Below are 17,917 nucleotides of genomic sequence, written 5' to 3' on the forward strand. Positions count from 1 at the left end.
TTAGTAATATACTAAATTAACATTAGTAATATACTAAATCTGACCCTTGTTCTGCTGTGCATTGAGTGTGTGAGTTCAAACAAGCAACCCAACTTCTTTTAGTTAACTGAAAAATAGGATCTTTTGAAACCAATTACTTTTATGCAGTAATTGGCTTTCTATTGAGTAATCAGTAATGAACCAATCTCTTATTTCCCCTCAGCCTTATCTAATACAGTTCTAGAAATGCAAGCAGTATTTTTACCATCTAGAAACTTCCTTGCTTTTCAAGTCCCTGCTCCAGTTTGAGCCATTACCCACCATATATTGGCAGTTCATGGAATGTAACAAGAGTTTTGTACAAATAGCAATATATCTGTTATCCAAGCCCCTACAGTCTTCAAGGATTACAAGCTACCAGAGTAATATGCTGGTTCAGTGGGAAAAGACTCTTGAAAAGAAATAGGTAACTGTAAATGGTTTAAGTACAAGGAACACCATTATTTTGATGCTGCCTTGAAAAAAGTCTCTTCTTCTGGAAAAAAGTCCTTATGAGAGACAAATGAAAACCTAACAGCTTGGAAGGCTTTTCAGCTGCAAATCTCAGAAGACAACAAGAAGTTGAAAAAAACATATAGCTGTAAGCTTTAAAAATGGGAAATGAAGCGAAAGCAATCCATTCTTGTAATAGATATTCCAGCCAATTTAACCAGATGGTAGTATAAAAAGATTTTCAAAGACAACAGATAATGGAGTTAATCAACTATTTTGAATGGAATTGCAAGAGTTATTATTAAAACCCTTGCTAGATAAAGAGGCTGAGTCTACGGTTCAAGATTCAGAAGCAGATTCTGGAAGGGCCCTATATATAAATGGAGAAGTTACTGAAGATGAAATGCAAATCACTTAATAGTACATGTTGATTTGGAGGCTGCAGTAAAAAAAATAAAAAAATATTAAAATTGTAAAAAGAATCATAGGAAATCCTCTGAAGAGCCCTTAAGGGCTTTCCTGGAATTCTCTGGAGAGGGAAGATCTTTCTTTGGTCCATGATGACATCTGCTACCAAAAGGTCAAGTTAAGGGAGGTTATTGAGTCTAGGCCTTAGGACTGAAAATTTAAGAGGCTCTCTTCAGACTTACTGACCATTAATAGAAACTGACCTTAATGTTTTTCTTTGAAGAGCATTTTTAATGACTAGTTATAGAACAACTTAAGCTTTAGAATCTTTGTCAGTACAATGTTTTAAAGTATTAGACATTTGTCCTACTTGTCTCCATTTTAGCCAAAATATAAAGTTGAGCTTTCCTCTAAGATTAAAATTTGCACAGGTCACTGCACAACAGTAAGACTATTAACGCATTCTGAACTAAAACAACATCTCTAGTTAAATGTAGATTGATTTTGTAACTTTCACATATATGGACACACACACACAAAAAGCTATTTTGAATTAGCTACAAACAAATGAGTTAAAAAGAAAAATGAAAATGAAAAAACGAAAAACCAAAACCCAAATATTCCAGGCTTAAATGTCTTAGTCCAGCACATACAGAAAAAAAAAAAAGACAAGCAGGGATGTTCACTAGAAGCTAAGTTTATATAAATTCCCATGGAGAGTATCTATTCACCTGTCGTCCTTTTGGTTGTGTTGTCGATGGCAAGTCCTGCAGAATAAAGTCAACCCAGGAGAATAAATTTTCATTTTACTTTTTAAGGGTATACAGCACCATTTGTTAGTGATTCATATTACAGTACAGTAAATGGTAAGTCAGACAAAAGTATAAAGCGTTGACCAATGTTTAGAAATATTTTTTTCCTTAAAGAAAAGTCAAACCCAGGCTGTTTAGCAGCAAGCTGAAGAAAGCAGGTAAAAAGTTTAAGCAGATAGAGAATGTGCTTTTTAATAAATAATTCAGCATCTTCAACACAAAAGCACCAGCAAGTGAAAGAGGCTCTTTACGTGAATGCCTTTTCCACTTAATACTTAGTCTTGCTTTTAAAAGAGAAGGATGGCTATTATAAATAGTAAAAAATTATTAAAAATATATAATTTAAGTAACTGTGCTGAGGAACAAGGTTATAACTCCTAATCATGTTACAAATGAAATTCACAACAATTTCTTAAATTTTTCTATTTCAATTCTCTTTTATTGTATTAATTAAGTGCTTTACCTTGTTGCAAATAATTTCTAATAGTCAAAAGAGTAGTTACTCGGTTGGGTTTTTTTTTTTTTTTTAGCTAGTCCCATGAACTTATAATATTGACAGCACTGATACTGAAGAAACTTGCGTGTATCATTACTACATTGGTCCAAACGATGACAAATGATAAAACAGGACAAATTTTAACATAAATATACTTCAGAAAAACAGCAGATCAACAGCACCTTGCTACCTGAATACATATGGAACGGAAGTACTTTGTGTTAAAGATGTGATGATAACAGCTTGGTTTGTAGTGCAGTTTAAAGCCACTTCCTTTTGCTTTTCATATCCAGGCAAGGCTCATATTTCACAAAGTATGTGCACGTACCACAACAGCAGAGGGCACACCAATTCGTTAACTCAGATAGCGGAAACCAGTACACATTCCAGATGTCTCTCAAAACACAAAACTTAAAAGCTTCTAAAATATCTTGAAATACCAACTGCACAGTTACTCCTTCTTCAAACACTGCTTCCAAGTTCAGGATGGAAACAAAACTTCCACTTTAAACCCTTGCTCAGTTTTGAGGAAAATGCTAACAATGATTTAAGGATGACTGAGTATCACATTACAGTTATTAACATTTAATTCACTGTATGGCTTTTAATGAGAAGAGCATGTTGGAAAAAAAACCCTTAAAAAACAGAAAATGGGGAATTACATATATAATAACCCTGGTTCTACCATCAGGACAAAATATTCCACTGACCACACAATAAGTATCACAGTAATGGCAGATGAGCACCAACAAAACTTTCACACTTTCTCTGTGTGGAACTGGAAATCTTACCGAAACAGAATTGTTAGTGCTGCTATGACCATTAGCTGGGGACTGTCTGGATGTAGAGGGGGAATCTCTCTGAAATAAGACACAAGGTTCATTAACAACACAACACTATCACAGGAACACAGATATATTTAAAAGAACAGTTACATCCACAGCCTTATAACCATTTGCTTAGCTACTTTATCTGTGAAAGTTTCCCCACTACAAACTCCGTAAGTCTGACAAGTTTTTCATAGTTTAAGATTCATCTTTGACATCTTGGTTTATCCTAGATGTTGCCTTAGCTTTTTAGTTACTGAGTATCTGGGACCTCTTAGATCTCATTGGCTGACAATGCTAAAGGCCATTGGTCATACAGGTGTCTTTGTCAGAGGTAATTACCATAATCACCTGAAAGTTATATGCTGAGCAACACATTGAATAGAATGAGGCACATGTTCCATTTTAAAGATGCTTCTAAAATTTCTTTCAGCTGTGTGGTGGTGGTCAGTGTTGATCACTCTAGGACTTCTACTCTGTAAAATGCATCTCTCTCCAGCGCCTCAAAGACACTGAAGCTAACACCTGAGAAGGAAGCCGGATACTATCTTCTCTCTCGAACATTTTCAGCGCACTGAGGGCTTTTTCCTCCAACATTCTTACAGGCTTAAATGTGTTAAACCTTGCCAAAATATATCGCTTTTAAAAAAAGCCACCTCTTACGACTCAAGACTCCAGTGTGGACTCTTTCTTTTCACAGAAAGTTCCATATGCAGTTGTCTAGATACTTGCTTTGATTTTCACACAGCTGAGGACATATCTGACAATATTATGGCTCTAAAATCATTGTGGTTCAGAGTATGTAGGTCTGCATACTTCTGCTACAGGCATAAGAACAAAATGCTCATTTGCCCCCCACAGCTATTTGCAACGTACAATGACAGATTGGGGGAAATCAGCTCTAATTCTCTCTACAAAATCACTCCAGCATAAAAGGTTTAAAAGGTTCAAATGAGACCAAATAAATAAGTCATTCATTACTGGGGAAAAAAAAATAGGCAAAGAAAAGCCTAAAGGAACCATTTTTCCGAATATTTTTTTGGCTACAGGATTATCAGCATCACCTTTGGCAGATAGCAGCTAGGAGATACTTTTTTTCAAAAAGAACAGTGGCTTCCTTCATTTATAAGGAGAGTTTTTGCTCGCTACGCAATTCTGTCTCTGCCATTTTCTCACTTTCAAGAGGTGAAAAATTAATTTTATCTTTTTTTCTTTTTCTTTTTAACCTCGTTTGTTATGATCTGCTAGTCAGTGACAGTTTAGCAAGGGAATGCTTTGGAAAGTGATGCAAGCACCCAAGTAATCTGGAGAAAAACAAGTTTAAAGTAATGTAGAGAACGCCACTATTTCTGGACTCTTGAAGGCTTCTCCCTTTGAAGGAAATTTTCTCAGTTTGAGAATGTTTTGATTTGTATTCCTCCAGCAGTTCTCAACAGAATACAGGATATTACTCAAAGCAACTGTTCATCATAACATACTGAGGAAAACGCACATTTTAAGTGCTATTGGTGATTTCAGTACTAACTGTAAGAAATTAATCTATCAAGCTAGTCGAGAGGCATATGTACAATTTTTAAATAATTAGGCAGTTCAGCCTTGATTTCAAAGGCATTAAGATTCTTAATTTCCTAAATATCAGACTCAAAAGTTAAGAGAAAAACTGCATTATGCACAATCTAATTAAACAAATCAATCAGTAGGGAGATTCCTGTAGAATGCTAGGACTGCTTAGGACAGGACTGGAAAACTTCAGTTATGGTTGTGAGTTTGTTCCTCCACTATATCAGAAAAAGCCTTGGTTTTCCTGGCGAGAAGAGCAGAGAAACACTTGGAGGACCGAACAATTCTGAGTACTGTAGAAGTGTTATTGTATTTCTGCAATAACTTGACTAGAGAGGGACTTTTCAAAATTCTGAAAATACATTTCCATTTCAGACTTGCCGGAGGAACCTGCCTGGCAGTATTTTTAATACAAGTGTAAAAAAGTTTTAAGACTACAAAAGTCTTATAATCTGAGCACTAATGGAAACGTTGCAAGACTAAAGGAAAAAAATCCATGGTGGTTATCACCAGACATTTAAAACATCATATATATGTAAAGGCATTTCTTCTTAATGAAACAGCTTAAGTGTTTCACAAAAATGACCTGAAATTATTTTTGGTTTTGTAAAAATTTAAAAAAAAAAAAGGCAATTCCCTTACCATTCTCACATACCTGACACTATAAAAGGTTACTCGGAGTGTTTTGTCAGCACAAAGTGAAAACGCAAATGTAGCTGAAGCAAAATGCTTACTCAGTTGGATAAAACTGAAACAGCAAATCCAGTCATCAGCCATAAGAAGACTATGTTGCAATAATTACTTAAGTTCATATTTATATAACCCTAATTTCCTGGGTATCTGAAGCAGAAAACATCCTGGTCACTGTGTTATCTCAGTATCTGAGTGATTCAGGTCATTTGCCACACCAATGGCTAAACAGGTCATCTCAGAGCAGATCAGCCAATCAGATTTTTATACACGGGAATTCATATGTATTCAAGCAAAATCTGCTCCACAAAATACAAGGCCTGGTAACTGAATGGAAGGCATGGGTACAGGAAAAGCCACAAATCCCTAAGAAACTTTAAATTATTCAGTTGAGATTTTGGAAACTGCCTAGTGACACTGAAGTGCCATTCCATACTATAGGGACAAGACTTCCTAGGTATGCAAAAGTGGTTTAATATTTAGAATACACCACTATGACACTTCTCTTAAATGCCTACAAAAGAAGAAAAATATGGCAAGTGAAATGTAATTCTCAATTATTTAAAAAAAAAAAGAACATCCTGTGACCCCCCTCTATACCTTTGCGTATAGAGGCCTATAGACAGATTCTATGTAAAAGGCAGATCAACTGTGATTCTACTAATATTTAGTCTTTCTTATTCAAGATGTTTTGCTATCCAATGACATGATCATGGTAGGAGACTCAAAAATCCCCAGTTACTACTTCTGTTTTACCAGACTCTTCTGGTAAAACTATACTATGCGTGCACCAGTCTATGACTGAAGTGGAGAGGGTGAGGCAGGATGGGACACCAAACACAAATTTATACTAAAATATTGCAAAAAAATACCTTAACTAGTAAGATTACACTAACAAAGACCCAATATCTCTGAATTTATCCTGCTAGACAACATGCAAAGCAGGATTTCTGTGTCTTAGTAAAGTGTTTCAACGTTCAGTTTTAGTCTTTATCAATGGTTAAGAACTTGATTCATTATCTGAATCACAATCCTGAAAAATTCTGTAAAAAAAACCCCAAAATTAAAAAATTTTGTACCAAAGGACCAGTGATGCTTTAATAAGGTGATCTAAAATTGTTGGCTTTTTGTGTACACTTTTAACAGTTGAAAATCTAGCCAAAGTCATAGTGTGGCTGAACAGGTGGCACAGATTCAGCCACCTCTGATTAAATGAAAGCTAAATGCCACAAAGTGTGATAATTAGACATGCTTCCCCTACCCTGTATTTGATCACACATTTCTGATTTTGCTGTTTTTTTCCTAAGGAAGGTAAGAGTCCATTTTCCCCATCCCTATGAAATAAAGTCATTAAGAACCTAAGGACACAAAGCTAAGAAAAGGGAGGACCGGCTACTGCTAAAATGACATCTAATGGTATTAATTAAAACTTTACACTGAATTATGTTTTCCAAATAATCACCTTCCCAGCAGGTCTACAGTTTCATCAGTTTCTGTATTTAAATATTGGGAAGCGAGATAGCTTTTATTATTCCTATTTACAGCACAAAAGTCAATATGTAAATTTGTCATCACACTCCAGAATTTCTATTTTTTCTAAAGCTTTTGCTTTTCATGAAAATCTTTTGCTTTCATATTTATATCTTTTAAGAAAATCAGCCTCATACGTGAAAATCTGTCAAACCTTCTATCCCTAAAACCTTTTAGTTCTTGTACTTCTATTAGAAGGCAGTAATTTTTTCCTTGCAAACAGATTGTTCTGATAATCACAATAGCAGTTTGTGTGTGTTCTAGCATCTGCTGAGACACAAAAACAATTTGGGTGAAATCACAGCTCTAATTAAGATAAGGTGCTTGACTTCAACAGGGACTGCGTTTCACTCTCAGAATTCTAATTTGGGAACTGTTTGCGCAGTTAAGCATGTGGCACAGAAAGACTGGCATCATCTACCTACTGCATATGCCATCTGTATGCTTAAATTGGAACAGTACTCTGAAGTAGCATTTTCTAGAATTTAATTCCCTTCACTTGCAATCTGGAACATAACTTTGCGAGCAGAAGGGAATTAAATGTTACTGTGCACAAACCATAATACCAAGTTTCTAGTTCAACAAGAACTCACTCCAAATATGTTTTTCTTCTGTAATGACAACACCATTTTTTCATGGAAACATAATATTAAGCCACATGTAACTGTTACAGACAACCATCACGAATTTACCTCAACAGGGTTATACAGAAACAAATTCTTCAATTAACCCTTAACAGCCCAAAGCAGTAAAATAATGTTTAGTGCCTAAAAAAATGATTGTTCCCCCGCTTAGGAACTTTAATAGACTTCCTGGAAAATAAGTTTAAATGGTAATTTATTTTAAAGAGGCTTAAGGGGCTTCCTAAGTGCATGAATTGAGGATCCCCCTTCCTTTTTTTTTTTTTTCTTTTTTTTTTTAAAAAACAGGCTGTAAAGAGTTAGTTAGGGTGCTGATGAGGTGAATATGAAGGCAGGGCTGAGTAGGTAGGTGGGACCTACTCATGTTCCGTTATCTTTGTTGTAAAATTGGTGTGCGTGATCTAACAGGACAGGCAGAAACAATTTCCCAGAAAGCAGTAACATTCAGCCATCAGCAGGCAGTTAGTTACAGGACTGAGGAAGAAATGGGATGGTTCATTAAATTCATTACCTCACAGGATGAAGATTGCGTGCGATAACTTGGCACAATCTTAAACGTAATACTTCCACGCATTTCCCTCTGCAAAAAGAGAAGCACTTCTTTAAAGACTAAGATACTGAAGATAGAATCTGCAAATCACTAAAGTTTGAAAGGAAAGCATTGTAGTTTGACAGCAGCAGTATGTTTTGTTAAAATAAATATACAGCAAAGCTAAAATGTGAGGGCTAATTTGCCATATCGCTTATAAATAAACATTTAAATTTCCTCTCATTCATCTAAAAGATAAATAAACTTTATTAGTTTGTTAGCCTGGACAGATTTCGAATGCTGAGAGCCTAGAGCTGTATTTTAAGGTGAAAGATTCAGAGACGTGTAGGTTTCTTCCACGTCAATCTTTTCTTTGTAGCTATACTAAAGTGACATTTTCTTCCCTTTCATCATAAATTTAAATAGCAAAAGCATATTCACAGTTTCTGAAAAGCTGCATGTAGCTCTACTAAAGGTAGAAATGTAAGAAATAGTCTTTCATCAAAACAGAACATGCTAGTTTGAATGAAACTCCTGCATTTCAAAGTAAACTCAAACATTAGAAAAACCTTCCTAAAACACAGTTGTACACTGAAGTCACCTGCCTGGAGAGTTTGGGGAACATCCATTACTCAGATTCTTTTTAAGAGCTGGTCAGATGTACATCTCTCAGGAATGATTTGGTATCAGTGATCTTATCGCTGGGACTACTAAACTGAATAAATAAGATGACAACTGGAGGTGCCTTCTACCATTCCTGGATATGAGGTGCAAAAAACCCACTTCACTAAAAAACAGGGGAGAGCCTGTAGAAGGCTTTCCTAGCCGAACACAGGAAGACTTTGTTACATACATAAGTAGACTATCAAGAAGAAAAGAAAAAAGGATTTTGTAAAGAACATGAAAATGATTTCAGGCACTTACAAGCATTTTTTGTAGTTGTTCTACAGTTTGATTTGCCACACTGATTCCATTTATTTCTCGGATCTCATCCCCTACGTGGAGCGTACCTGCAGGGTGAATGAAACACGCAATCACCTCAAACATGTTTTTACAAAATGAGATAATTGTAAGACAGTACTAATATCCATAAAAAGGTATAAACATGAAACAACACTAAAATAAGGATATCGGTAGCTATTACGAATCTGTCTGTGCAATCAATACATCAGCATGAGATGCGGAGGCACCCTATAAAGTAGATGTGAAAGTACATGTATAAGTCCCTTATACAAGGACGCTGCAAAACCCCTCACATTGAAAACAATGTCACATGCAAGTAGTCAGCTGGAAATGTTCAACAGAGATATTCAAGCAGTATTTTATCAGATAACTACTTAATGCAGTTTGGTTTCTGGATACAGTCTTAATATTATCTGTCAGATTGCTGTATTTTTTCATTTCTCTGATTTTGATATACCATTATGCATTTTCTGTATGTCCACTTAACTTCAGCTTGAATGTGAATGAGTGCTGTGACTATCTACAATGTCAGACGATGAAACAAATATCTACTTATCTTAGGCAAGTCATAAACTGACCTGTTGAAGCTGGGATGGGAATGGCATGCTACAACATGGCTCTAAGACACTACAAAAGCTAAACAAGGAGAGGGCAGTGAATGAATTAGTTATCCTTAGGAATAAAAGCAACCTAGGAGGCTCTTTTTTGTGACTTGAGTAGCTCAAGCCCACCCAATTCTCTATCAGTTCTCCAAAAAAACTTCCATGGTTTATTATTAGCAAGAAATGTTTTTTGTATATAATGGAATCATAGAATCAACTAGGTTGGAAAAGACCTTTAAGATCATCACGTCCAACCTTTACCTCCGTACTGCCAAGTCCACCACTAAATCATGTTACTATGGGCCTCATCTACACAGTTCCTGAACACTTCCAGGGATGGTGATTCCACCACTTCCCTGGGAAGCCTGTTGCAATGCCTGACCACCCTTTCAATGACGTTTTTCCTAATATCCAGTCTAAACCTTTCCTGGCGCAGCTTGAGACCATTACCTCTCGTCCTATCACTTGTTACTTGGGAAGAGACCAGCCACTTCCTTGCTCCATCCTCCTTCATGTAGTTGTAGACAGTGATAAGGTACCCCCTGAGCCTTCTCTCCTCCAGCCTGAACAACCCCAGGTCCCTCAGCTGCTTCTCATCAGACTTGAGACCCTTCACCAGCTTTGTGCACCTCAATATCTCTCTTGCAGTGAGGGGCCCAGAACTGAACACAGTATTTGAGATGCGGCCTCACCAGTACAGGGGGATGATCACTGCCCTGGTCATGCTGGCTGCGCTATTGCTGATACAGCCCAGGATGCCATCGGCCCTCTTGGCTGCCTGGGCACAAGCTGGCTCATGTTCAGCAGCTCTCAGTCAGCACCTCCAGGTCTTTTTCCACCAGGCAGCTTTCCAGGCACTCTTTCTCAAATATGACAAGACCATTTGCTTCACATACATTTCTTTCTACTGTATGATTTAAATAATTTGTTCAAGTGCCCTTTTCTAACTACTGTACCTAATACAATCGCTGTACCTAATATAATTAATCTTATTTGGAAAACTAGCAACTGTTAAACAGTTCCTAAACTAAAACATATATACAGTAAATTACCTGAAAAAAGTTAATCAACTTGAATCCTGAAAAATCTTAAAATCCTTTCCTGAACCAAGCTAATCAGTTTTTCCAAAGAATACCATGCAAGTACAACTTCCAGCTGGACAAATGTACGAAAACTAAACTGTGTACCTGCTAAACACAAGCACAGCCTAAAAGAGAAGAATCCTGAAAAGCTCTGTTCCTATGATTTCCTTTGGATTCTCTTCTGCAAAACATACAGAGAATGCCCGAAGTTCACAAAAACTCCTGCTACTCTCAAGAGTAAGTCCTTCAGCCACATTAAATGCTCCAAAAAGTTCTTTAGGAACTGATCTGCTGATAGTGAAATTTTAAAAAAGGACTCATCACAATGTTTATCACAATTAATAGTTTACTGAATGTGAATGCAAAAGCCCTGCATCTGAATTTCAAATCAATCTAGCTCACATCTGGAATATTAATGACCAAACCTCTAGTAAGACACTTTGAAAGTTCATTTCTTTTCACATTTCTCAGGAAGCCATTAAATACCCAATTCTTAAAAAATGCTCTAAATAAATGAGGCTTTCCTTTGACTGTATCATGCCAAAATTAAAATTGTGCTTGCATTGAGTGTAATTGTTATTAAACAATAATAATAGTGCCCTGGAATAGTATTAAGATCCTTTAGCATTATTCAAAGTACAAATCTGATAGGATTAAATATTAGAATGAGAATCAGAGTCAGTAATATCCCTGTATCAAATTATTTCAACAGTGCATTTAAATGAAATTCCCTCTTCTGGAGCATTTCCCATTTCTGTTATTCTGACAGAAGTGAAGATTGTTCAGTTTGTGCTTGGAATGGAACAGTATACATAAAAATTGGGAATAAAGCATGGATATTTAGTAGTAGATGGTCATTCTGTTTTGGGGAGTGGATGAGCTAGGAAACCATAAGAAGACATTTTCAGTCTCAGGGAAGAGGCTATTATTATTCTGTAGAAACTTTATACTTTTCATAAATATTCTTGATGGAAAAGAGTATTCTTGACATCTTTTAATAACGGGGGTTCTGTACCATTTGTAGCTCTCATGATACCTTTGCTTAGCCATCTAATTTTGGTTGCTTTTGGTTCCTTTTCTATTGACAGTGCAGTGTTTCTTTAGAACTTAAACTATTCATGACTTATTGATGTATAACTCATTTGCAACAATAAAGAATGCATGTACTTCTGGAACAAATGATTTCCTTCTTTGTCTTTGCAAGCCAGAGTGAAGACAGTTTTAGGAAGTGTGTGCTGTTGCTCTGCATAGAAGTAGGAGAAATCCTACCCTATTAGGAAGAGCACAGAACAAATTCTTCGGAAACATGTTTTGTAGCCAAAAGGAAGTTCTGTAGCTGAAAAGTGAAAGGCTTTGAACATATAATCATATTTTCACCAAGTCCTCACATACGTTTTGTTAGACTTGAAGAAACATTATCCGAGGTATCAGTGTTTTAAAAATTAGTGTGAGATTTACATTAAGACTCTTCGAGAATGTAGCATAGACAATTTACAACTGCTGTTTTTCTGGTGAGGATAAATGGGCAGCCAGTAAATCCTCTCTCTTATTTGGAAATCTTTTAAAATGCCATATTGGGACCTCTTCTTAAATGGTTTCACATTTAAGCACATACGCCCCAAAACCAGTCAGCAGCAAAAAAATGGGTTAAGGTACTGAGAGCTACTGAGGACTCAGGCTATATGCAGATCCCCTGAAAATAATATTTACAGTGTAAGTATTCTAAAAAGAATCCACAGGTAAAAACTGAATGGACAACTGAGCTAAGTTAAGGCACAGACACAAAAGTGAAAGCCAAGACATAATTAAAAGCCTGAAATCTAAGGTACATTCATGTACTTATCCTACAAGAGCAGACAGGCCAACAAAAAGACAATTTTTAATGGCTGAAACTATCCTCTGGTAGGTGCAAGTAGATAGCATCTTTACAAGCCTATCTTCCCACTTTAACCTTTTGAATAGGCACAACTATATTCAGCACGACTGGGTAGAGCTGCCATAGAGATAGAAAGCAGACATCACAGCAGCCACGTTTTTGTGATTGGGAATTATGCAGTTTGTACTTAATATTGCTAGACCTGAAATTATACAGTTCCAGTAATCCTCCTAGTAGATCTGTTACCTAGTCATTGGTGTTACACTCTGGCAGTTTTCCGTATAGAAAGAGAAGACAGGAGAAACAACCACATACCCTCCTCTCTCACCCTCTCCTCTCCAAATGAAAGCCACAGATCCTGTCAATAGGTTTCAAAGACATGTTGTGCTCAAGATCCCTGTGAACTTGTATTTATATGGGTCTATTCGGTAAAAATATTCTAAATATAGGTATGTTGAATGAAGCAGTGAATGAAAGCATCTAGAGCACTAACAAAAATAGAAACATGCAGAAGAGCTGCCTTAGGTGCAGCACATATAAAATAGGTTAAGATTCCCAAATCTCTAGAAATAAAAGACACTGTATAATTAAAAAGAAAATATCAGAGTGTTAATGGGCATAGTTGGTTTTTTAACCACCTTTAACAGGTTTTAGAAGTTTTATTACACCCATATTATGGAACACAGTCTTGTGAAAAAATTCTGTGTAGAGATCACCACTATTTAAGCACAGCTGAAAGAAAACCTTTTTCCTGTGAATCTTAGAGCAATCTCCTTGTAAAATTCACTTTTAGAAGCCAAAACAATTTCAGTTCAGAGGGTCCTCTAAGGGAATATAGAAGTCCATATGAATTCCATTTTTGCTTGTATAGAACATTTTATCTTTCCTGCTTATTGACAGGTTTGATCATATCAAGGAGACTAAGTGAATATATCAGGAAAAGGACTGCTGTACCCTTTCCCTGTTTTATGTTCTGTCTCCCTAATTACCTGTTCCTAGCATCCTTTGAAACAGAACAGCAGACTAGAAGAAACCTTGGTCTGACAAATGATGAAAATTTGTGTATTCATCTAAAGAAGAAGATGGCAAACTGGAAAAACTAAAGTAACACTTCTAAGCTGCAATCCAACCTTGCAGCTAACAACTTAGTGGGAAGTTTATCTGTTTAAAGTAGGACAAAGCCCAGATATTTTTTTTTGACATCTGATCTGGACACACAAAATAGAAAAAGGAGTAGACTGGAGATGAGAAAAGACATGTGTGAAGCGTTTGCTATAGTAGTGAAAACTGAAAACAAAGATCCAACTTCCAGGCACAAGAAATGTTTTTATTTCAAAAATCATTTTTATGAGCCTCAACATCAAAAGTACAAAGATGCTGTGTGAAAATACATGGAGAAATTTATTTTCTTTTTTATTGAGCAAAGCTCTTTCATTTTTACATGGAAAAGCACTATAAGTAGTCAAGGTTTTTTTTTTTTTTTTAACAGAGCATTAAATAAGTATAGCTCCAGAAGTTATTGGCATTTTTATCTCTTATTGAGCTGTACTTCCATTACCCTAGTTAAGGCCTACATGAAACACAGTGGGCTCTCATCTCAAAATGCAGACTGGAAGGTAACAAAGGTGCTCATCTGGACTCCATCCAGATAGAGGCACACTACTATGGAACAGTAGCAATCAAAATGAGGAGTACAACCATTACACAGTTTGTACAAAATTATTTAAATAACTGGGTTTGAAGACAAAGCTAATAATGACAAATAATTACCTTGCCGGTGAATCATTCCTCCATGCATAATTCTTGCCACAATGCAATGGTTCAGCTCATTCATTTTTAAAGTGATTCCCTAGAAAGAAAAAAAAGAAAAAAAGAAAAAAGCTTGAAGGCAGGGTATAAATCCTAAGTTTATAATAAAAACTTTGCCACTCATTTATATATGAGTAGTGAAAACAAATACTCTTTATAAGTGAAGATGCAATACTTTAATGCATGAGCATTCTGGTTTGTTAAAGATGCAGTTCTGTATTACAGTGCAAAGCGCCCAGTTAATTAAAAGCTTAATCTGCTGTAAGTACTACAAGGTTGTTTTTAAACAAAACCAGCAGTAGTATGAATGCATACAAAGCATTTTAAGTGAAGTATATACACAGGAGAAAAAGTATATACAATGGCTGCTGAACTATACCAGTTATATCGACAACCCACTTCAAAGTGCAGAAAATGTCATTAAAATCATTATAATACTGATCTTTACCAGCACAGAATCAAGAATAATAGTGAGGTGTCTTCCATACCATTGGTTCATCTGTGTTCTTCTGGAACTGCACCAGTCGAACTCGTGTTACATTCTCCATATCCATATCACCGTTGGCGCTTTCTGGAGAATCCCCGTTTAGGTATGGAGAGGTGGGAGGAGGTGTAACTCTCAGCGCTTCATCACTGTAAACTTCATGTGCCACTACATCATGAGTTTGAAGTAAGGCCTAGAGGGGATTACAGCAACAAAATATCAGACTTCCATAATCTCTGATGCCAACCACTAATTTTTGTAAGTATTTTTGAAGCTTTTTAGAAATTAAAGGAAATCCATGATATTTGTGCCTCACTGTCTATATAGGAACTTTTCCCTTGAAGAAAGTTTAAGATAAACTTCAGCAGACTGCAAATGCGTACACATAACCCTAGCCTTTAAAATCTGCATGAGCAAACCTGGTTTTCTGCTGTAGATGTCTCAATAAGAATGATGCTGCTTCCCTTTTCCTCATCTTCTGCAAGGTGTCAGAATTAAGACATTTTTATTTATGTGCCTAGACACAGAATTAGGAAGCTAACTTTCTGAGCAAACTTTTCTATAGTAATTACCCTAACAAGATGGAAAGCTATTCAGTTCCCGTGGTATTTTATTCTAATTAAGACAGGCTGTGCATCAGTTTTGTCTGAAAGAATGAAATACTGGTTTTTTGTTTTTTTTTTTTGTTTACCAGCATAATCACTTCCATAGTCTCCCCTTCCTCCAGAGCACGGACCCAGCACAACCACATTGCATTCAGAATGCCTGATAAAAATTACCATCTAAACCAATAAACTGCTCAAATAGTACTTTGTTGGTTTTATTCTGTTTCTTAATGTAGAGAATGGTACAGCACATAATTGTTTAAATGTCATTTCATATCTGCATTCAACTCTTAATGAGTATATTATAGCAAACTTGCTTCTGTCCAAAAGCTAGATATGATTTATATGTGAACATGCTAGTTCTACTCCTATACTGACTTATCAAGCATCAGACATAGATCCTGCTTTTATACCCAAATTGTCATGTTTCTCAGATAGGGATTGATAAATCAAGCCTAGTTCTTGCAGTATCTCCGCAAAAGTAGAGACATCAGCGACCACTGCAGTTAGAACCATCAATATTATAGTTCATATCTTGTTAATTTTCATCTAAATGCTCATAGCTCTTAACTTACAAAACCCACCAATCTTGCAAGGCTTTAGATTGACATCTAGAATTTAATTTGGCAGAGAAATCTGACTCTGCAACATCTTAGTCTTCAATGAAAATGTTGAAGTACAACTTAAACTGAAAAAAAGTGATAAAAGATGTATTTCTAAAGTAGACTCCAAGGGAGAAATGGGAGTTTAATGGCCTCTGCAAAATCCTGAATTTGTCCCCAAGGTAGGAAATCTAAAGTGTACCATGTTATAAATGGTAATTTCATAAACAGTTTTCCTCAAATCAGTTTCAAACTATAGTTTGGAATTCAGCATTATAATGATGGAATGGAATTCCCTAAATTAGCAAGGCTCTGCCCACATTCCTTCCTGTTTTTCTAGTGTTTCAAGCCCACTCACACAAATACTGCTTTTAGTTAAATACTAACCTGTATCTGCATTTTCCGTTTTCACCTTATTTTGTCAACCTCTAAGCTCAAATTTACAATTCCTCTGCATTAGTCTGTACTACTAAAGCAATATTTTGTATTAGAAATCTGGACCATACATGTAAAATCACTTTAAATAAATAAATTCTTAATTTGATTTTTTTTTAATTGGGTCTAAACTGATGTGTGAATACTCCTATATAGGTTTAGAGATTTAGCTTAATTCTCATTCTAGCATCTGAAAACTTTGCAGTTGTCCCAGACAAGATAAGAGCAGCTGTGTGCAAACATGCATTAGCTCTGTCTGTTACAAGAAATATCCACTCTAGGAGTGAGTGTGGTCTTGGCTTTGTGTGCAAGTGCTTTTTAACAGAGCAAGATAATCTTTTATGCTTCCTTCAGCTCAATCTATTCAAAGCTACTCAACTTCATGCACCTGCCTGTATCTGTTATACTCTCCATGCTTCAACATTACATTTTTTATGTAATTCAGGGCCTTATATTTGTTTCACGTCACGTATTTGTCTGGCTTTATACTATATTTTTAGCAATAATGTACACTTTGTAGGAGGTTAAAGTATGGTAGTTTGAACATTTTTAAAGGTTCAAAACTATACTAGATTACTTCTGAATGTGTTAACAAAAAACAACACAAATTCAGAAACACCAGATATTAAAGTACAGCAAGTTCAGTTTAAATATTGAAAACCTGTAATATAAAGACAGCTATTGGACTTAAAGATACTAATTTTCATGCATTTCTGTTAAGTTTGATAACTTAGATTTTTTTCCTGTCTCCTTTTCATTTGCAAAACATCATAATCATTCTGAAAATTTGTCTAGTGAGAACAACTGCTTTCTACTATATTGTAGGATCATTGTCTCTAAAGAACAGTGTAGGAAGGCACATGATGATGGCTAAAACTTCAATATGTAATTAAGTAAAGTTCTCCCAGTATAGCAAGCATTTCAATTGCTGCCACATACTAAACACAGAAATAGAACCTTTTGCAAATAAAACTGGCACATTTGAAAAACTAATTGTGTAATTGAATAAAAGCTCCTTGAACACAACAAATGAGGTACTTGATAATCTTTTAAAGAATTCTTAAATTAATTATTCGCTGGAAGATCTCTATGCAAAATTCACATATGTTTTTTGAATTAAAATGTTAAGCATGTACAGACTAAATTAATAATTCACTCCCGTACCCATGAGGCACCCAAGGATAAACCAAAACTAAAACAAGAAACCTTGAATTTGAAGATCTCAGTGCCAGTAAGTGTACCTACAAATGCTTTATTTGCTTTGGTTTTGTAAAGGCCTATACATAGTCTAAACCAATAACACTGTGTTTAAGTACACGATTCAGACTATACTCCATTGTCTTCTGATCAGGTATACACATCAGGTAATAACATAAACAACAGTAAAATACAATGCTATCATACAGGTGATAATACATATGATCCTACCTATTAAACCTTATTGCTTCAGTCTCCAAGCTTCAGTCTCTGGTTAGCAACTTACTAACCAGAGTAT

General features: G+C 35.7%; 1 protein-coding gene across 14 annotated transcripts in view; it reads right to left on the reverse strand.

The window, feature by feature from the left end:
* The window catches only part of CASK (calcium/calmodulin dependent serine protein kinase), a 200,847-nt gene that overhangs the window by 21,418 nt on the left and 161,512 nt on the right, over positions 1–17,917 (reverse strand). For 7 of the 14 annotated variants that reach the window (XM_061453403.1, XM_061453404.1, XM_061453401.1 and 4 more), the window contains 6 exons: positions 14,785–14,973; positions 14,258–14,336; positions 8,889–8,974; positions 7,947–8,015; positions 2,979–3,047; positions 1,611–1,646 (listed from right to left, as the gene is read on the reverse strand). In XM_061453403.1, coding sequence (XP_061309387.1) covers positions 1,611–1,646; positions 2,979–3,047; positions 7,947–8,015; positions 8,889–8,974; positions 14,258–14,336; positions 14,785–14,973 — 528 coding nt within the window. The remainder of the gene's footprint in view (positions 1–1,610; positions 1,647–2,978; positions 3,048–7,946; positions 8,016–8,888; positions 8,975–14,257; positions 14,337–14,784; positions 14,974–17,917) is intronic. The other 7 variants (XM_061453409.1, XM_061453410.1, XM_061453408.1 and 4 more) reach the window with 3 other exon arrangements.

This window comes from Pezoporus flaviventris, unplaced genomic scaffold (genome assembly GCF_033815535.1).
Source record: "Pezoporus flaviventris isolate CSIRO_AGI_PZ_B2104156 unplaced genomic scaffold, CSIRO_AGI_Pfla_v1 ptg000015l, whole genome shotgun sequence".
Classification (NCBI taxonomy): Eukaryota; Metazoa; Chordata; class Aves; order Psittaciformes; family Psittacidae; genus Pezoporus; species Pezoporus flaviventris.